At 43.9% G+C, this 21,062-nt stretch overlaps 2 protein-coding genes across 5 annotated transcripts; one reads left to right on the top strand and one right to left on the bottom strand.

Annotated features, from left to right (window-relative positions):
• The first annotated feature begins 4,061 nt into the window (after nt 1-4,061).
• On the top strand, nt 4,062-12,416 carry LOC100873125 (protein PHOSPHATE STARVATION RESPONSE 1). 4 transcript variants are annotated; one of them, XM_044513949.1, is made up of 8 exons: nt 4,062-4,206; nt 5,636-6,262; nt 6,956-7,136; nt 7,224-7,300; nt 7,395-7,434; nt 8,734-8,785; nt 11,303-11,372; nt 11,649-12,416. In XM_044513949.1, exons 2-8 carry the CDS (start codon nt 5,690-5,692, stop codon nt 11,997-11,999), a joined length of 1,344 nt encoding a protein of 447 aa, XP_044369884.1. In that variant the 5' UTR covers nt 4,062-4,206; nt 5,636-5,689; the 3' UTR covers nt 12,000-12,416. The 4 variants fall into 4 exon arrangements, with proteins under 4 accessions (XP_044369884.1, XP_044369885.1, XP_044369882.1 ...); XM_044513950.1 differs by having other exon boundaries at nt 4,097-4,344; nt 6,980-7,136; XM_044513947.1 differs by having other exon boundaries at nt 4,097-4,344.
• Nucleotides 12,417-15,531: 3,115 nt separating this feature from the next.
• On the bottom strand, nt 15,532-20,733 carry LOC123092240 (probable galacturonosyltransferase 7). The gene is made up of 9 exons (XM_044513946.1): nt 20,256-20,733; nt 20,034-20,062; nt 19,775-19,885; nt 18,768-18,840; nt 18,244-18,305; nt 17,772-18,067; nt 17,157-17,514; nt 16,532-17,074; nt 15,532-16,307 (listed from the first exon to the last, which is right to left on the bottom strand). The coding sequence occupies exons 1-9, from the start codon at nt 20,371-20,373 to the stop codon at nt 16,023-16,025; spliced, it is 1,875 nt and encodes a 624-aa protein (XP_044369881.1). The 5' UTR covers nt 20,374-20,733; the 3' UTR covers nt 15,532-16,022.
• Between the last annotated feature and the right edge of the window lie 329 nt (nt 20,734-21,062).

The raw sequence follows: 21,062 nt of genomic DNA, 5'->3' as shown, positions 1-21,062 counted from the left end.
GTGGCTCATGTTTGAGTATTTCGGATTGTGACCCACCCTGGCTATGGACTTTAAGTCGCCAACATGCTTCATCGGGGTCATGCGCTCACAAAATCTTTGGGCTGTCACCTCACTAGATATGGCGATGTAAGTCGACAGTATGAGCCAATTTTACAGGTATGTTTTTAATTGTTATAAAAATATGCGAGGTTTGGTAACCCGCCCTGGCTTTTGACTTTAAGTCACTAGTATATTTTGGCTTTGATGGCCTTAATTCTAGTCTTTTCCATAATTGCATAAGACTATATTATGTCTGGGTTGTTACCCGCCCTGGCTGTTGACGTTAAGTCGCCAGGGCATATGCTGTTTAACCTTTGTGCAGGGCTTACACCATTTTAAATGGAAAGATGAGTACTCGCATGGCCCATAAGTGTGATTACAAGTGACAGGTCATGCAGATTAGTTTGGCGACTCAAATGTCAAAGGTTAACATGCACGAAGGCATGACATGGCAGGGGTTATCGATTCTTGATTTTTACAATGGCTATAAGTCACCGGGTTACAAAAATCCCGGATTATAATGGATGCGCATTAAGTCTCCATCGGCCAAGAGCCGTCGGGTATTTAACTCCGGATTTACTTGTCAGCAGACAAGGTCTCATGATTATAAGTCGCCAACAAGCAAATTGCTGAGTCTTTTCACAGCTACGGCGGATTGATGATAAGTACAATTGTTCAATGGACAAATATTCGTTACAATTGCATATCAAGCACCGGATTTTCAACTGGGTTATACATTCCAATCTTGAATAGCCAACATGACTGGATTTTCATTATGGTTGTTATAACAAGTATCGAATGATTGAGGTTTTCCAACCGGGTTATATTATTCAAATCTTTAATAGTCAACATGGTTGAATTTTTATTATGGTTATCAATAACCAGTACTGTGATTGAGGTTTTCAAAGCCACTTCAGAGCAATGGTTATCATTTCTTCATCCAAGAATATCAGTTCACAACAGAAAGCATAGTTCAATATTTTGATATGCAAAGCATTCAACAATATCACCCAGACGGAGGATATGATTTATTCTACAATGGAAGGAATAGTCCCGAGTCATTGCATGCATACGACCCGACACTTGGGGGCTACATTATTCAGATCAAGATTATATCATGTATGCAAGTCCCATGTCACTACAAGCATGTACCACAACACTTGGGGGCTACATTATTTAGATCAATATTATATCAAGTATGCAAGTCCCATGTCACTGCAAGCATGTACCACGACACTTGGGGGCTAATGCAAGGTCATTTTTAATTCGCCTTATTGAAGATCCAACTCATCACATCGTGATGAGCCGGCCCTTGGGGGCTACTAATTGCTCCTGTCAAAGGTAACCCGAAACTTGGAGCTACATCATATGATATTATTTTTAATGAAGTACATACAAAGTCCCTGCTCATTATTACATAATGACCCAGCACTTGGGGGCTACACATGGGAAGTACAAAATGATCAGTTTATGATTGGCGACTTACATGAACAACAAGGATTTCTCCAAAGTTGCAGTATTTATATTGAAGCAAGTCTTGAGATATCACTATGTTCTACTCAAGACTTGGGGGCTACAGGTGATATGCATATAAAGGAGGAACATCTTCAAATTCTCAGTTTTGAGCAAACCAGAAAGCAAACACCAAGTCATCACAAGATTGGCCCGTGCTGGTAAAACCAGGACTGTGAGGATTCATTTTGTAAGGATTTAGCCTGAAAAAACTCAGGAAGACAAATAACCCGGCGTCTGTAACAATCATGACCCAGTATCATCTGTTTCATAACCCAACAATCTTGGCAATCATAACTCGGCAAAGTTATACATCTTCAAGCCGGTTGAAAATCAGATGGGTATTTCAAGACCAATATTTTTTGTCAAGCCGGGGCATTGGAAGCTGAATCAATGGATTATTCTTCACAGTATTTTTTTCTGTGGGAAGCTAATGTCAGCAAATTGACTATGGAGACTGGCCTATTAACCCGGACTTTTCAGAAGAAGTGCCTGGACTTTTTGCGTTGGCAAAGTTTAAATATATCTACTAAATAAGATTTGCTATGAGATCATGGACATGTATCAAGAAGGAAATGACAAAGACTTAAGGACGATCAGGTGTCGGTTCAGAAGAACTTTTAAACCCGGGCACAACCTGTCAAATTTGTTCTTGTTTTATTTTGCAGGATCAGTTTAACATGGATAAATCCAAATTAAACTGGGGGCTAATGTCGGGGATATACCCCGCGGTGTAACCCGGCCTGATGTATGACCCGGCTGGGTCTTGGCGACTCACTGGTGACCCGCCCTGACCTGGCGACTCACGGGTAACCCGCCCAAACATTGCGACTCATTAGTGACCCGGCGGGCGGGTTAGACAGACGACAAGACCCAACGGCCCATAAGGTGGCTCGTGGGAAGGACAACTCACATTATAGTGGGCCGGTTTGAGAAGGAAGGCATAAGGAATAATTCCCTTACAAGGGAGGCAAGACTAGGATTCCACTTGTAATAGAATAGTCATAATCTTACCGGAACTCCACAAGTAACCCGCCCCTCCAACTTATATAAGGTGGGGCAGGACACCCGAAGAGGGACAAGTTAAGACAGACAAGTCAATAGCTCTCGAGATAGAGGTAGCGAAAGAGCGCCCTTGTAATCGTGAGTGTCATCATCATCACCAATATCAATAAAGCAGGATGTAGGCTTTTACCTCCACCGTGAGGGGCCGAACCTGGGTAAAACCTCGCGTCTCTCGACCTGACCAACCCCGTTCAAGCTACTACCTAGTTGCGATGGCCTCACGACTAAGTCCTCACACTAGGACATCCGCCGTGACACCACAACACTGCTTATTGGGGGTTTTCTATTGCAGACGCTTTCTCTGACAACACTATGGGCGATGAACTCAAACAACCCCACACGGTTTCTAGAAAGTAGGCGTGTTGGATCAATTAACAATCACACACGACTTCCGCCAGAGAACTGTTTGCGTTAGTCCACCTTGCACAGATATTTCCACATAAAAATTGTGTGTGATATACATACGAACGGAAACGTTTTCCTGGGATTCACTGTGTGGGATGTACATACGAACGGAAACGATTGGTCTCTGATGCCTCGCCCGATCGCACACGAGCTCATTTTGCCCCGCATGTGTGACCGGAGGGCCTATCCCCGACGGTTTTTGGGTCATGTGGGAAGGACCCCCTATCGCACACCTGATGAAGCGACGGTTTAAAACTGCATCGCGGAAAGGGGATAAAAACCGTTTGTATAGGACGTCTCTGCACCAGTGATGATATGCTTCTTAACATGAGCATGTTATTGCCCTTATAGATTTTGAGCAGTTCTTCCATCTCGAGTGCATGCAATCAAGATATCCGAGCAAACCTAGCCACCATCTTGCTTCAGACATTGCCAAGACCCTCTCGGTGTCTGCGATAGCCGGTTCTCTCAAGTACTAAGGCCCCAACACCTCAACAATCTCAGTAGCAAATCTGACCATAACGTCTTTGCATGTGCTCTCAAATATCCAGAGATACTCGTCACACGAATCTGCGGTTGTGCCATATGTAACCATCTGCAATGCAGCCGTGCATTTTTGGTATCCAGAGAATTCAATCCTTCCTACGACATCCACCTTCAAGATGAAGTAGTCATCGTAAGACCGAACATCATTGTAGACCAAAGGCGAAAGTATCGGTGAAAATTGTCCGTGAATAGGGCATTGGGGACAAAGTAGTCGTCCATCAGCGTCAAATGTCCCTGTGCCCTGTTCCGATTCAGCACTCGACGTGATCCCTTAAAATTGAGAACATTCAGCACTCGACGTGATCCCTTAAAATTGAGAACATGCTTTTCCGCACGCTCGGGTCTTTCTAGACACCCTTTAAAATTTAACTTTTTTTTGAGACACCTTTAGAATTTAACTTTGCCCTAGCTTTGCACGCAGCGAACAATCTGAGATTGCTAGATTTTGCGGAAAAGACCGTGTTGCTAAACTAGGCCTGGGCCAAGGAGAAACCGCGGTGCAATCACACTCAAGTGGGCCACACACACCATCGGCGGCCGAAGGGGCCTATCCGCAAAAAGCCGCGCCGTGCGGTGGGGGTGCGCGGTGCGCCTCCCCCCGGCAACTGGTGGGCGTCGTCCTCCTCTTGTGCGCACCAGGTTCCTCCTCCTCTCTCTCTCTCCTCCATTCCCGCACCCTCCGTCGCGACACATCGCCCCAGCCAGAATTCCCCCTTGCTGTCATCTCCTCCCCCAAAAGCCGCACCGATCCAGCAGCTTCCTCACAACCCAACCCAGGTACGGACGCGCCGCCTCTCCCCAATTCCTGAATTCCCCCTCCTCTCTCCAGGTCCAATCCACGCCGTCTGGCTTGCCCGTCGCTTCCCAGCTCGTCGTGTCGGCGTGATCGGCTCCGCGGAGGCGAATCGGACCGATGGGACAGGAGCGGAGGAGAGCGCGCGCGGGGGCGGGGGGCAGGCACACTGGGTTTCTCTAGGGTTCTGATCGCGACATGCTTTGCGGGTGCGGGGGTTCTAGGTGAGAGTTTTGCGAGGAGCAGTGGTGACACACGTGCTCGTGAATTGTGGGAGTACGTGATGTTGCCGGTACGGAAAATGATTGGGGATTTGGTGGGGCTGGGAGCTGGGAGCTGTTATGGGAGAATTAGGTGCCCTTGTGATTGTCCTGCCCCCTCTGCCAACAGTTGCCTGTCCCCTGGGGTTTAATTCAGATCCTCATGTATGGGCTTAGACAGCGCCTGTCATCCTGCGAGTTAATAGTACATAGTACCACATGCGTACCAAGATGTGTTTCCTTGTTTGACTATATATATATGGTGTCATACATAGATTGCACAGTGAATAGAAAGCTGCCATTTTCTGTTGAAAAAGGGCATTTGTTGTTGTATTATGAAGCTTCAGAGTGTGAATAAAAGTTGTCGTATCGATGGTAGGAAGATGGTCGTTGCCCCACATCAGGACATACGTATGGTAGCGTGTTCTCTAGAGGATCCTGCATGTGTGTGTCTATGCAGAAACATGACGCGGTTTCTAGCTTCAAAGGAAGTATTGACTTTACACTTGAGAGCTGGTAAAAAAAAAGCGCTCCTTTGAGATTGCAATATGGTTTAATCTGCTTCTGTTCTATTACTCTTTTTTTGAAGCATCACAATGCTAATACTAATTGAGGGCCTAGTATTCTTTCTCATCATTTATCTTGTGATACAAGATATGATCTGCCATTGGAGTAGACAAAAATATGGCTTAGACAAGAAGGAGAAGGACAATTGATATATTAATAATTTAATATGTTGCTGGCCACACAACTTTATGACTCTTGCTAACACGTTTCATGATGTTGCCGTTTCTTTGTTTTTTTGCTCGTGAGATCCTAATCAGACTAGTTAGATTGTTACTTACTCATGGTTAATTTCAGGATGCAGAAATGCATGCTTGATATATTAGCTACAGTTGCTTATGTTTATGATGGTTACAATTCGTACGGTGTAATAGTTTCCCTTTATTAACTCTTCATTTCTTAACCTGTGGTAGATTAATGGATTAACATTTGTGCTAAGGTTATTCTGTAGGAACATATCAAAATCAATTTATGGGAAAGACGCAACGCTTGTCCACAATTCTTGATGAGGAGGTGTGATCTGAGACAGTCTCACAACAGCAGGGTTTCTGGAGGAATGTCATCCTCTTTACCTATTCTGCCAAATTCTCTGAAAGAAACCTTCCATGGGCCTTACAATCCGCAGCTCACTCCGATGCAAAGGCAACTGACGAGTGATCTTGTGCCCTTACATCAGAGTGCACTTCCGTCTGCTACTTTGCACCCAAGAGCTGGGGCTATGAGATCATCATATGCAGCCTCATTAGGATACTCACCTAATCCTCTTGATTCTGCGCTTAACCATGAGAGGCAGTCTATGGTTGCTCCTTTTGCTCCTCAGCCATCAAATATTGAAGTATTTCAGACCTTATCTAATAATATCCCTGGAGGACACACTGAGGCAACTTGGTTCCCAGGTTCGGCTGATGGTTTATCAGATTACAGGGATAACATCCCTGCTTCTGGTAGTCAGATCCAGAATGGCGGTCCTGCTGTGACATCTGATGTGGTTGCTAAACAAAATGAATGGTGGGCAGAGATAATGAATGATGATTGGAGAGATATTCTAGATGCAACGGCTGCTGATCCCCAGTCAAAGGTATGCAAATAAAACAGCATAAAGAGTCATTGTAGTAGCTCTGTCTTGGGTTCTGATAGTTTAGAAGTAATCTGTAATTTATTTGTTAATTTCACGTAAGTTCTTTGCCAGTGCACATACTGGTATTATGATATCATTTTTGTGTGGCCAACCTAGATACCTTAATGTATGTCAATTTTAAAGTTAAGAGGAAGTTTTGACTTACTGTATACTTCTCGGGCCATACTTCCATTTACAAATTGGGCCATACTTCTTGGGCCTCTTTAAACAGTGTAGGTAACTATCCCTTCCTCTTATTAGAAGTTTAAAACTGATGTGTAGTAGGTTTTGTTAGAGTGATGGTTAGGGCACCAGTAAATGATTTCTTGTTTGCATTGTTTAAAGAGGGTCGTTATTAGATTGACTACCAGAGCTTACATTAGAATCTTGTAATGAATGTTCATGACTTGATATGAGTGTCTCTCTCCGCAAATTCTTCTAAGGGATATATGCTGCTTCTTCTCTAATTCTCGTTGGCACAAAATAGAAATATGCGGTCCACTTAATTTTAAGGTGGAGGTCTCTTAACTTGTTGGAGTTGTAGTTTCTAGAGTGATATTTGTTTCTCACTGTGATGCTTTTGGTAAGCCCATTCGATGTGTTTCTTTTATGACCAAATGTTTGTTGTCACCTTTGTTGTAATCCATGGTTCAGCCTTCCAATTCGTCTGCATCACAGCCTGCTGTCAACCAGCCAGCTTCATCTCATGGTGGAGAGATTTGCAATGTAGCTAGTCCTCCCAATAGCAACTCTGCAGCCAAACAACGGATGAGGTGGACTCCAGAACTCCATGAATGCTTCGTAGACTCTGTAAATAAGCTTGGTGGTAGTGAAAGTATGTCTGCAGTGCCATTGATTCCCAAAAGTGCATTTTAGATATGAATCATGTTCTAATGCTTGTAATTTTTGTCTTGTCCTTCAGAAGCTACTCCCAAGGGTGTGCTGAAGCTTATGAAAGTTGACGGTTTGACAATATATCATGTGAAAAGCCATCTGCAGGTTTGCCATTAGCTTTCTAAATTCTAGTTCTAAACAATAGTGTTGCCCACAAGAGATTTGAGTTCTCACTTACCTTTTCTGGTTTGTGTTGCAGAAGTACCGAACAGCTCGCTATAAGCCAGACCTAACGGAAGGTTTGTCTGGATTAGATTTTTTTGCATGTATTTTGTATAGATCTTCCCTGCACAGGTGCATAGTTGATATTATTATTCATGACCCATGATGCGATGCTATTGAGTTGAGTACATTTTTATGATAATGGTTAGGGCTGATGCTTTTTTTATGGACGCCGATAAGTGCCACACGTGTGGGCGTTAGGGAGACTGTCCACACATTTTGTGTGGTGTATAAGAGGAACAGCCCACACACCTACGTGTGGGCAAAACAAGTAATGCCCACACACCTCTTTTTTTCCTCCCGATCCCTCTCACACGCGTGCGTGTGGGCGAAGTAGATAACGCCCACACGCCCCGCATGTCAGGCCTCGTACCTCGTGGTCCCGCACGCCACGCGTGACAGTCACCGCGCGCCCGCAGTTGCCATGGTCCAGACCCTCGTCCATGTTCGTTTAACTGCAGTTGCCATGTCGCTGAACTACGGTTGCCATGTCGGACAACTGCAGTTGCCATGGTTGCTCAACTGCAGTTGCCATGTATGGTCTGGTCTACTGTAAGTTGTCATGATTTCAAAACTTTAGGAGTTGCCACATACTAACACTAGGCAGTTGAGAGAGTTGCCATGTGCTCACAAGCATGCTAGGGCGTTGCCATGTAAAAAGGAAGAGTTGCCATCTGCTTACGTGCACGTTAAGGCAGTTGCCATGTACCATGCAAAAACACATGGCAACTCGGTAAAGAGAGAGTTGCCATCTGCTTACATGCACACTAGGCAGTTGCCGCGTACCCTGCAAAACAGATGGCAACTCGGATAAAAAGAGAGTTGTCACCTTCTTATAAAGCACACTAGGGCAGTTGCCATGTGCGCTGCAAAACATATGGCAACTAGCAGCTTGGGTGTGGGAGAGGAGACGGGCGTGTGGGCGAGATGGCAAATGCCCACACACTAGCCCTTGTGCGTGCATGGAAAGTGGCGTGTGGGCGAACTGCTGAACGCCCACACACCAGCCCCTCCCGTGTGGTGAAACGGCCGTGTGGGCGACCGGGTGAACGCCCACACACCAGGCCAGTCCTACGTGGTACTGAAAACATGCCAAGATTCGTGCGCTCACGAACGGACGCGGATCCACGCGTGTGGGCGAGATGCAAACGCCCACACGTGTGGGCGTTAACATTTCCGTTTTTTATATATATGTAAATCTTCTCAGGACGCGATATTATTTTGGTAAGGTTCCATTATTGCATAGAATTCATGCATCTACATTGTGTTTGGTATAATTGGTAACATAACATAACCATTCCATACCAAATTATCAGGTACAGCAGAAAAAAGGACTACCACCGAAGAGTTGACTCTAGACCTGAAATCGTGAGTTGGATAATTTTTTACTTATTATCTATTATTCTGTTCAATTGTACTCTAGCATGATACCCATCTCTCATGATGCTTATTGGTAGCTGGTTACTGTGCAATGTGACATCCATCAACTATTAAGGCTAAAACCAATACTTAAGTTGTAGTTAAGATGGTGGTTTAGTTTGTAAAACTGAATTCCAACTAATGCTCAGTAATTACATTGAGAAAACTGATGCTGATATAAGTTTGTGATTCAACTGCATTTTAATGGGGATTAGAAAAGATAGCTTCAATGTAGGCAATTGCCCAAAATGGATTTTCTTCCATATATACATCCTGGTATTCACCTTCTGATCAAAATCATAAATAAAAAGATAATTAACATGGGATATAACCCAGGAAAACTTTGAAGGAACTTACATGCCCACCATTAAATGTCATGTGGTGGGCCTTGGAGGAAACACAAAGCCCCAACAAAGTACATTACCCTCATCAAGGACATGTACGATAATGTTGTGACAAGTGTTCGAACAAGTGATGGCGACACTGATGACTTCCTGATTAATAGGATTGCAGCAAGGGTCAGCTTTGAGCCCTTATCTTTTTTGCTTTGGTGACGGATGAGGTCACAAGGGGTATACAAGGAGATATCCCATGGTGTATGCTCTTTGCTGATGATGTGGTGCTAGTCAATGATAGTTGGATGGGGGTTAATAGAAAGTTAGAGCTATGGAGTCAAACTTTGGAATCGAAAGGTTTTAGTCTTAGTAGAACTAAAACTGAGTACATGAGGTGCGGTTTCAGTACTGCTAAGCACTAGGAGGAGGTTAGCCTTGATGTGCAGGTGGTACCTCAGAAGGACACCTTTCGATATTTGGGGTCAATGCAATGCTGCAAAAAGGATGGTGATATCAATGAAGATGTGAGCCATCGAATCAAAGCCGGATGGATGAAGTGGCGCCAAGCTTCAGGCGTTCTCTATGACAAGAGAGTACCACAAAAGCTAAAAGGCAGGTTCTGTAGGACGGCGATTCGACTCGCAATGTTGTATGGTGCTGGGTGTTGGCCTACTAAAAGGCGACATGTGCAACAGTTAGGTGTAGCGGAGATGCGCATGTTGAAATGGATGTGTGATCACCCAAGAAAGGATTGGGTCTGGAATGATGATATACAATGATGATATACAGGAGAGAGTTGGGGTAGCACCGATTGAAGAGAAGCTTGTCCAACATCGTTTGAGATGGTTTGGGCATATACAGCAGTGGCCTCCAGAAGCTCCAGTGCATAGTGGATGGTTGAAGCGTGCCGATAATGTTAAGAGAGGTCGGGGTAGACCAAACTGGACATGGGAAGAGTCCATAAAGAGAGATCTGAAGGACTGGTATGTCACGAAATGACTAGCCATGGACAGGGGTGCGTGGAACCATGAGTTAGTTTTGTTGTTGTCGTCGTCGTTGTCGTTGTCATTCATCGCATAGTTGGCACGTTCAGTTATGATATCAAGACAGCTCTATTAAACTTGGTCCTGTCAAATCAATTTAGTGGCTTGGAACTTTTTCTCAATTATGTGAGATTTTGGAAGTGCAAGTAGTAGTAGAACCTAATATTATTTTGCTTCCCATGAAGCTGTTTTGCCTCTTAATGAGAAGGGGAATGATTTATGTTTTGACAATACAGGATTCTACTACTTGCAGTTTTAACATCTGACATATTTCAAAAAATGTTTTATTAGCCCTTCAGCCTCTTCAGAAGCGAAACCAGTAATTTTATTTTGCTGCACTAAGTTTCATGTAGCTAGATTGATTTTGGAATTCTGTGCACCAGTTATGAGCAGATTGATATTCTTATAGGTGAATTAGCATAAATATCAGATGGTGGGATGCAAATTCCTTTGTTTTTCTTGTGTTACCTTTGGTCTTGATGTTTTCAGTGTCTCTTAACAAGAGGTTGGGTACATTTCGCAAACACTTAGCTGACTGGAAAGATATAACGCGTTTTCCGGAGCTTATGTCTAGGTTACTAGCACTGTCAAGATTCCTGGTTACTCAACCAACTTCCTCAGGTGTTATTACTTGAGGAAGATGCTATTCTTTTGATAGTTATGTTGACGTGTGTCTATGCACACACATTTTATTGGCACTGGAGCGTTACATTTTCTGTCTGTTCTAAATCCATGCTGTACAGACCTAGCAAGCACTGCGAATTGCCTTGCAGTTAATCCATTTGTTTTGAAACAGTCGTTATTTGTAGCTATGATATAAACAATATGCTCACAGTTATGTTCTTTGATGTCGAGCTCACAATTAAGAAGTGTTGTTGTTTGTGCTCCCAAGTCTTGGTCATGCTGTAAATGTGGATCTCTCAAATCCTCCCTCTGTTATGAGAGTTTGATGAGTCCTGTTGAACCCAATTTATATTCACTTCCTGTTGGGCCAGGAAAAACTATTTTTGAGGATTCATTGTGAGACAGTGCATTCTCTTGCTTTGTCAGCCATGATTAACACTATACATGTTATTTTTCTTATACAGGAGCATGGATCTTACTGAAGCGCTGCGTCTTCAGATGGAAGTTCAGAAACGTCTTCATGAACAACTTGAGGTACTAGTCCAAAAGAACATAGACTGGTTCTTAATTTAGGTGATGTCTAGGTGACCGAATAAAAAAAGTTGCATGCGAAACATAATAGACTTCAAATGTGAGGAAACATTGTTCTTTTTGCACACCTATAAATCAAATTTTGACTGCAGTGATACTCTACAAAAGAAACATCCACGTAATTGCATTGGTCTTTACATGATATAGGCCCGGCTCAGTCAGACTATTACCATGATGAAACACACATAGTCTGAACTTGATTCCATGTTTCTATGACAGACCCAGAGAAAGTTGCAATTGCGAATTGAAGAACAAGGGAAGTATCTTCAGATGATGTTTGAAAAGCAGTCTAAATCCAATACGGAGAAGGTGCAGGATCTATCCTCGGGAGCTACAACAACCCTATCATCTGAACCAAGCCATCCTGCAACCAGAAATAGGGGTGATGATGCAGCTGATGACCTAAATAGAACAGGAGAGAACCCCGTGAGTGCCGAAATAGGAGAAACTTTGATGCATGCAGGTGGCAACCAGGAGATGGCAGAAAGCGAGTCTTCTGAGCCCCTTGCAAATACTAATGATGGTTCCAAGGCCCCGCAAGAGAAGCGCCGAAGGGTGCATGATAGTTAACCATCAGTTTGGTAATTCAGATGATAGCAGTTCAGTCAACATATAATAGGTAAAAAATGGTTCCATCCCTGCGTCGATGCTGATCTGCAAGTCTATTGAGCCTAGCCACCTTAATTATCTAAATGGAATCTTTTGGTGGCCGCTTGTATAAACTGCTAGCAATAAATCAAATTATCTCCTGACGCATGGTAATTGGTAAATAAGTATGCCTTGTGGTCTAGCTATCCTTCTAGATATATAGTTGTTGTTATTTGAGGTTTCAAGCGGCAGAAGACTGAACTGCTAGAAAGCTAGTCTTTGTCTTGATGCTCAAGATATTGAGATACCTGACCCCGTTTTGGTTTGGGTGTTGCAATTTTTAGAGTTAGCTACGTATTGGCTGAACTCATGATGATTACAAAGTTTTGTGTTATAAGATGGTAACTTGGGTCCACTTCTCTGAGATATGTACTGCTTGAAGATCCTTCATCTTTATTTGTTCTGCCATGTTGTAGCAGAAAACCCCTGTAAAAGAAAACGGCTGATATTCGTGTACCTACTTGGATCGTCCGTAAAACTTAGGCTTGTTTCTCAGATTACACGAGTATTTGGCCGGTTTTCGATACACACCTCCTCCCATAGTTTTTCTCCCACGTATTCCTTCCTCTCTTCCGATCCACCAAATGAGTACGAGCGCACACTCAGCCAGGACGGCTGGAGGCACACAGGAAGATGCAACAGCGATCTCCGGCGCGTGCGCCCTGCGCCGCTGGAGCTCTCCACGTCCAGCTGGTTGAGTCGGCGACTAGTTGTGATCAAAGTCAGACGAGGCGGCCATTGAAGGCGCAAGGACTAGGTGGCGCTCGACGGCGGTGGCTGGGCGACCAGCCCGACCCGACGAGTTCCACGACACTGCTCCCAACCTGGCTCGACCAAGGCAGCAACCTGGTGGATCTCGGACCCCAACTCCTGACAGGGTCCTTGCGCCTGACCGCGTAGCAGGAGACGCGGGGCTGGCCGTCCGCCGGTTCTTGAGGCCCCGCTGGGCGCGGCAGCAAGAACGAGCGTGAGGCAGATGCCTCTCTCTCTGCGACGAGCGAGGGCTATCAGCAACCTGTATCCAAACGACCTGTAAAGTAAACACCTATAAAATACTTCCCGCGTCTCATAATATAAAATGTTTTTTGACATTAATGTAGTGTCGAAAAACGTCATATGTTATGAAACAAAAGAAGTACTTGTTGCTTTCATGGGATCGTAAAATACACATGTACCTAATTGTACTATCAGCTTAGGGCATCTCCAACGGTGCCTTCCGCGTCCGTTCGAGGACAGCTTGACCATTCCACGGACACGGATGCCGAAGGCTGTCATCCGCTGCCCGCATACATCCGGCCTCTTTTTTTTTATGGTCCGCATATTCAAATAGCTGCGTACGCAGAGTTCAGGCGTTCAAATAGTCGCGTACATAGAGTACAAATGTTCAAATAGCCGCATGCAACACTAGTTCAAATTTTAAAATATGCAAATTTTACATTCCAACATTGTTGTCCCCTTAAATAGCCCATTGATGCCCAAACAGATCTTCCTTCAACTACTCGTGAGTTGATTGATGCCGAATTTGTTGATGCATTTGAATAAACTCTTCAAATGTGGCCAGATTCTGGTTTGGAAGTTCGATAAGATCGTATGTTCTCAAATTATAGAGCCGCGGTAGCATCCTCACCCTCATGTTGTGCATGATTACACAACATGACATTACCTCCCACAAGGTATCTGGATCCCATTGTTTAGCAGGTCCACGAACAATTGCAAACGGGCCTGCAGAACTCCAAATGCCCTCTCGACATCCTTTCAAGCCGCTTCTTGTCTTTGGGCAAGGTGAGACTTTTTCTAGCCAACTGGGTTAGAGATGGTGCTGACAAAGGTGGCCCACGGAGGATAGATACCGTCAACCAGATAGTAGCCCATGTTGTCCTCGTGTCCATTGACAATATAGAGGCAAGTAGGAGCTTTTCCTTCAGCCAGCCTCTCAAACGGTGATCGCTGCAGCACATTGATGTCATTGTGAGACCCAGGCATGCCAAAGAAAGCGCGCCAAGTGCAAAAATCATGTGATGCAACTGGTTCAAGAATGATGGTGGGCTTCTTAGCATGACCCTGATATTGTCCTTGTAAAGCCTACAGGCAGTTCTTCCATTTTTAATGCATGCAATCAAGAGATCCAAGCAAACCTGGCCAACCCCTTGCTTCTGAGATTGCCAAGAGCGTCTCAGTGTTTGCCATAATTGGTTCTCTTAGGTACTGAGGTCCGAACACCTCGATCATGGCAGTTGCAAACCTAACCATGGCATTTCCGCATGTGCTCTTGAAAATCCGTAGATACTCGTCACACGAATTAGCGGTCGTGCCATATGCAAGCATCTGTAGTGCGGCCGTACACTTCTGGTAACCAGAGAAGTCAATCATTCCCACAACGTCCTTCTTCAAGATGAAGTAGGACCGTACGCCATAGTACAAATGATCGAAAACAGTCTTGCGCATTCGAAAACACCGACAAAATTGTCAGCGAGGAGTGCATTCGGGGCAAAGTAGTCGGCCATCAGCGTCAGATGGCCGCGCGCCCTGTTGCAGTTGAGCACTCGGTGACCCTTGATCAAGCCCTTGAGAATGGAGAACATGCTCCACCACACGCTCTATGTCTTCAAGGACCGCCTGCATTATCGTCCTCTCATCCGAGTAGTCCTCGTCGGACGACTTAACATAGTGCGCGGAATTCATTGCTAGAAAGAAGGGGAGACTTTTTTAGCTCCAACAACTCATTGAAAAATTGCCGATCATGGTTAGTGTAGCAGTAACGGATGGTACCTGATGGGGCGGTCGGAAGACAGTGGTTGAACGGCGATAGAGGAGAAGCGGGGTGAAGCCCAGTTGAAATGCTGGAGGTGACCGAGATGTATTGTTTTGGCAGGGGTATAGCGTGACAGCCGGGGTGATGGACCGGCGGCGAAGGCAAAATGGGGAGGATGATGGCGCGGGGTCTGGAATTTTTTTTGGGTGAACCAGGGTATCGGAGTCCTGCGTGCCTATTGTCCGAATTCCCGTAAAGCTACCTATATTTGTCTCCCTATATTTGTCTCTAGTTTACGAGATCTGCGTGTCTATTGTCCGGATTACGGTAAAGCTCCTTATACTTGTCTCTAATTTACGGGATCCGCCTTGAGGATGCCCTGCCGGGCCTTTGGGTGTCAGTGCGTAACATGTCCGCCAGATCACCGACTACTTTATTTTCAAATACCGTATTGCGTACATGTAAATATTTCGGCAGCAAGTCTCGGGATCTCAGCAACATTAGCACATCGTGTACCAACGTCCAAACCTGCAAGTTCAGGGTCTCGACTACATGGAAGAAAGGACATGAATGAACAAACTGAGAGGCCCATCGTACTCTTCTTGAACGAGAGTTACCAGTTGAGAACACACCCATTTCACATTTCCGTGACGCAAGAAAATATCCACCGAGCTGTCAACCTTGTTAGTTGGGACCGACAAGTTTCTGACAAACCAAATATACTTCCCATCCACATAACTTTGATAAACAATCAATGTGCAGTAACTAAGAACAAAGAATTTGGGTCAAAAATTTAACGAAGAAAAGAATCAGCCTGCATCAATGACGTGTAAGGCACCAATTTTCAATTAAAGGTGCCACAACGCATCACCAACAAACAATCCTGTCCCGTAATCTAGATGACGAGAGTGACACTCCCTTTTACCTGAAGCCTCACCACTACACATCACCATTGCCTACCGCATTATCCTTCGACTTAAGACTAATTTCTCTAACTGCAGAAAAACTACCCATCAAGCTCACTAATTCAATGAACAGATGGTGTTGGATCTACCCTGTCAAAATTGATGGCTAATGACTGCTTTCCTGGTCTTTTTCACTCCCAAGTGCTTGTCCTCTTGGTATATAGTACAGCAGTAGACGAAAACAATCTACCGTCAGTCAAATCTTCTGGTTTCCAGGTTCAAAGTATGCTATGGACTTACATTGCACTCGTCCATGAATCGCTCATCTCGTGCCAGAAACCTCTTCCAGTACTTCCTGTAATTTGGTATACCCAATTCAAGCCAAGGTTTCATATTACCATTGTAATGCAACGATGCAGAAGTTCGGATCACTTTTTCTTCAATTCCGTACTGATAGCCAAGCCCAGATAAAGTCAACCTCTCATCAAGAGGATATACAAGATTCTGGAAGGAAAGCAAGCTTATAGGTAAAGCTGCAGCTCGTAGTGAGGCCTCATCGTCATTGTTCCGGAACTGTAATAGAATAAGAGTAGAAGTGCTAAATAAGCTAATCACTTCATGCAAGATGGGCCCAAATCATGCATTTTTCAAATAGACTGAAAGTAAAGAGTTTAAGATAGCATCACAATTGCTCACTATATCAAGTACGGATGATGATAGCTGGAAATATTGGAACAAAACAAAATACAATGCATGCTTTAGAACTTGAAATAAAAGCAGGCTGACAACAGACCAACCTTTTCCAGGAGTTGCAGGTAATTCTCTGTAACATTATACTCTCTCCATTTTTCCAAATTAATGACATTCAACCCAGACATCCATGCACATGACTGGGGATCGTACATTGCCTCGCCGAGAAGGTTTCTTAGTTGGCCCAGTCTCAGGCCACAAAACTTGACTGCGGCATTTACCTTATCTCCCATATCAAGATTCCACAAGAAAGAGAGATCACGTTGAACAATGACATCATCATCCAACACAATCACCTTCTTTAAATCTTTAAATATTTCCGGAATAAAGAAATGTGAGTGACTAAACACTGATAAATACTCCATTCTAGATTTCTCGGTAGGTCGCTCAAAGCTACTGATGAAAACACGGAATTCCTCAGGCATATACAACTGCTGCATGCTGAAATCTGGCAAACTCTCCAAAATAATATGCTCGTAGTTAATGACATTGACAGCTGATTCTCTGTAGGCATTTCTTGAAAACCAATGCTTCATTGCATAGAAATTTTGAGCATCGGTTAGTACATGAAAGACTACATTCCTGGTCTCCTGCAAAACACCAAAAGGAACATCAGCAATGCCAAACCCAGAAGATGTTCAATCAGCAAAAGAGTATAAGTTGCCTGCATACCTCAGAACTACTAACAGATGAGTTGATGACAACGGAAGCGGCAAGCACATTTTTAGATAATATAACGTAGTGCCTATGATCTGGAACATTAAACTTATGGACAGGAGAGTCATCTGAATCCAATGTAGTTGATTTAAAATATTCTACTGTCAACCTCATATTAAGACAGTGATGACTTTTGGGCATCGTGTGAACACCAAGGTTGTATAAGTAGGCACTCTGCTTCATATGAAAATGAGCTTCATCGTCCGTCATATGAAGTATCTGGCGAAGCTTTTTGTCAACATTGTTACAATCCACAGTGCATGATTTGGCTCTTGCTATTGCACGGTCCATCCTCTCTATCTTCTTTTTTATGCTGAAAGCGCAGGTCAAGTGTCATTCAGTAACAAACAATTAAATGCAGTCATGACTGATAGTACTTTCCCAGTCAACCATACCGGATACAAATTCAATATGAACACTAAGAAAAAATATACATGTAAGATGTAACAAAGCATTTCAACCCCATGCAATGCATAAATGATCTGTTGTCATAATTTCAACATACAAGATGGAACCATGAAATGCTAAACGGGTCAAGAAGAATAACAAGCATGCCGAATAAATACTCACAAGGATGGTAGATCAGCATCAACAATGGATTCACTTAGAACCCTTTCATGTTCTTGGATATTCTGCTTCAATTCACGAGTCAGTGCCTCCTTTCCTTTAAGTTTGGCAATGCTCGGGTAGTAAGATCGAGCCACAAATAGCTGATCTTTTAGTTTTTTTACAATGGCATCTTTCATAACTTCTTTGTGTTCAATGGACCAGAGACAGTAACTCCCGAATTCAAGTTGACAAGCCTTAGCCTTCTCCAATTCATCAGCACTTGGGACCCTGGGACGTCTCATGTTGTCACTGAAATCCTGGCATCAATATATTCTCCAAACCATCAGTACTTCTCTTAAAAGAGTAACAAAATTACAGCTTGGGCTCAAGTAAGAAAAAGTAAGTATATATTAATGGGAAAATGAAGTTATGCTTCAGAAGGTAAAGCATGACTTATGTACAAAGAGAAACAGCAAAATAAGAGCCATCATACTTTTCTGGGTGGAACTGGAACTGGTACTGGCTTCACTTGTTCAATTTTTGGTGGGGGGAGAACTGCATACAGTGCCAATTAGTGGGTCAGCGTAACCAACTGAAACATGAGTACATCATGAGAAGAGAATCGGGTAGAGAAGACACACTACAAACGCATACATTGCTTGATCTTAGAAGAAAAAGTATGGTTAATTATCATCACATCCTAGATAAACACACCAGCATTTGTTCAGAGTTATGTATTAATAGTTTATTTTAAGATATAGTGGCAAAAAGGCGTGCACTGGAAACAAGTAACAGCGAAGATGGTGAGGTGCTGAAGCAAATTGAGTAAAAGGCCAACTATTTTTCAGTGTCCAGGTAACTGGTTTCCTACAACATTATAATATTTTTCCTGAAACATTTCGAAATGATGTATATCTAAAAGTTCACTTACATGAATGGAATTTGGTGCATAATTGATTATGGCATTCTCATATATTCAATTAAACTTTATGTAACAGTGTTGCAGACACTACTAACCTTTAACTTTATGTTCAGTATCAATTTGGTGATGCAAGTCTATATTGCCCTTGGAATTCTTTCCGTGCACATCCTGAAGAAAAAGGAGTAAAGGATAACACATCAATGATTCAAATTATCCAAAGCTGTAACGGAAAACACTAGTAATCTATGCAAAAATAATAACAGAATGTATTAACTGATTCTACAACATATACTTTTCACAGCCTTCATAGTTCATAATCATGAAGAAAGAGACTAGGGTGGAGAGATTAAATATACTACTTCTTTGATATATCACTTTGTTTGGCATCCCTATGGGATGGTTTGTAGCTGTTTGAATTGCTGGCTTGAATTATTTCTGTATGCGTTTTCCATATTGTCCTATTCGGTCGAAGAGAGGTGGCACAGAAGAAGACAATGGTGAGGAGTGCACCATGTTTCTTTAAGCTGACCAAAAAAAAAACACTGTTCAACTCAATTTGGTCTGCTTCAAGTAACCCCATATACTTCATGATACAGTCGGTCAATAAAATTTTCTTTGATTTTTTTTATGTAAGAGCTTATGCACAATTTCCTTTTAGCATAGGCCTAGACTAGATGGTATTTGGAAAAAATGCCTACTCCTGCTGGTAAGTCTGAAACATGCTGATAGACAATACGAGGAAGAGTGGCAGAAATGACTCATGTGAGAGTAGAGCAAGCATGGCCTGTTAATTTTAAACGAACTTGTGGGCTCATGTTTTGGCCTACTGAACAAAAGTCAGGACCAAAGTTCTGAACTGCTATTTTTCATGCTAGTGAACATCAAAGATTATGGGGTACTGTATCTTTTAGTAACAAGGCGTGCTAGTAGGCATCACTAGTGTTATTAAGTTTCATGACATTAAAAGCGGAGAACAAACAGGGGCTAAAACCAAACACTAGAAGTGTCGAACAAAATACACATAGCTTTCCGTGGAATGATCTAGATGCGGTTATATGAGTTCATCAATGTCAGTACATAAGAAAAATGCAAAGCCACTAACCTGAGTAACCTCTGTCTCTGCGTTCACATCTCTACCACCCTGCCGCGGCACTTGATGTACAATCCTGTCTCTTTCTACCACTAAGCGATCGAATGAAGGCAAAGTAACCTCCTAAATCCAGCACAAATGAACACGTGGTAGCAGGAATCAGTCATACTATCCCAACACATCACCATTTTCATAAAAAGCAATCCATGAAAACTTGGACAAACGTCCGCATATATAATTTTAATTTTTGTTAGAAAAAAGAGAAAGTTACCTGTTGGGGGCGCTCATCCGTCACGTACACTGCAGCAAACAACCAAACCAATCAGAAAATCGGCTCAAGTAAGAAGGACAAAAACACCAGAATCCAGCACTAAACGACAATTAACGAAACAACAGATCCGCCGGGAATGGCGCGGATCCGATCGAGTAAGCCGCGGCGCCACCCGCATTACCGAAATCCGGGTAGGGGACAAGAGGGACGTGAAGAACTCACCGGCGGGGAAGCGGTTGAAAAGGAAGGCGATCGGTACGAGCAGCGAGCAGAAGACGAGCGCCAGCACCGCCAGCCGCGGGCCCCTCCGCCTCTTCGCCGGCGGCGCAGTCGCCTTCATAACCTCCTCCCCCTTCCCAAGACCCTAATCTCCGCCGCCGCCGTCGCCGCCGCGTGGCCCTCTACTGATCATACCACCACCGCCACCGCCGAGACGGGGCAGGGCAGCGGCGCGCAGATGAATGCCTCCCGATTGGGGCAATGGCACGGGGACGCCAGTGACGCCGGGCCCGATCGGTGCGTGGCGATTTGGGAGCCGCGGCGCCGGACGCTCGGATTGGTTAGTGTGCGCGAGAAGACAGGGCAGGGAGCGGAGGACGTCGCGTCGCAGGGAGAAAGAGAAAGAGAAAGAGGATTGTATTGTTTCTTCTTGTTTGGATTTGGGATTTGGAGGACAAGGGGTGTCAAGGAATAATGGCCCTTTTGCCTCGCCTGCTGCGTCTCGTTTTCAACCCTTTCCTTTTATTTGGGGTTTTCTGCCTTGTAGAGGAGAGGTTTTATTTGGAGTTTTAACAAAATTCGATTTTGCTATGCTGTTTATTACTTATTCCGCCCTATATTAATTGACGTCTAGATACATCCAGCTCAGGCTCAATTAATATGGGACGGAGGGAATAAAACTTACCGAATTGTAATGGATATCAGTGGTGCTGCGGACAATCTGCTATGGCAGCTCATCCTTGCAGCACTTCGAATTAGTTCCAGCATCTTTCTTTTATATAGAGAAATTTAAAACTCTTTGGGTGCAGG

Source organism: Triticum aestivum, chromosome 4B (assembly GCF_018294505.1).
Source record: "Triticum aestivum cultivar Chinese Spring chromosome 4B, IWGSC CS RefSeq v2.1, whole genome shotgun sequence".
Lineage (NCBI taxonomy): Eukaryota > Viridiplantae > Streptophyta > Magnoliopsida > Poales > Poaceae > Triticum > Triticum aestivum.
Note: the sequence above shows the minus strand (reverse complement) of the source record. Positions and strands in the feature narration are given on the sequence as shown.

What these genes read in the sequence shown, in the direction of transcription:
- LOC100873125 (XM_044513949.1), top strand. Translation starts at nt 5,690, where the DNA reads ATGAGGAGGTGTGATCTGAGACAGTCTCACAACAGCAGGGTTTCTGGA. An exon ending in ATGTGAAAAGCCATCTGCAG is followed by an intron (nt 7,301 to 7,394) that starts GTTTGCCATTAG and finishes TTTGTGTTGCAG; the next exon opens with AAGTACCGAACAGCTCGCTA. An exon ending in TAAGCCAGACCTAACGGAAG is followed by an intron (nt 7,435 to 8,733) that starts GTTTGTCTGGAT and finishes CCAAATTATCAG; the next exon opens with GTACAGCAGAAAAAAGGACT.
- LOC123092240 (XM_044513946.1), bottom strand. Translation starts at nt 20,373, where the DNA reads ATGAAGGCGACTGCGCCGCCGGCGAAGAGGCGGAGGGGCCCGCGGCTG. An exon ending in TTTCAACCGCTTCCCCGCCG is followed by an intron (nt 20,063 to 20,255) that starts GTGAGTTCTTCA and finishes TGTTTGCTGCAG; the next exon opens with TGTACGTGACGGATGAGCGC. An exon ending in CGGATGAGCGCCCCCAACAG is followed by an intron (nt 19,886 to 20,033) that starts GTAACTTTCTCT and finishes TGCTGGATTTAG; the next exon opens with GAGGTTACTTTGCCTTCATT.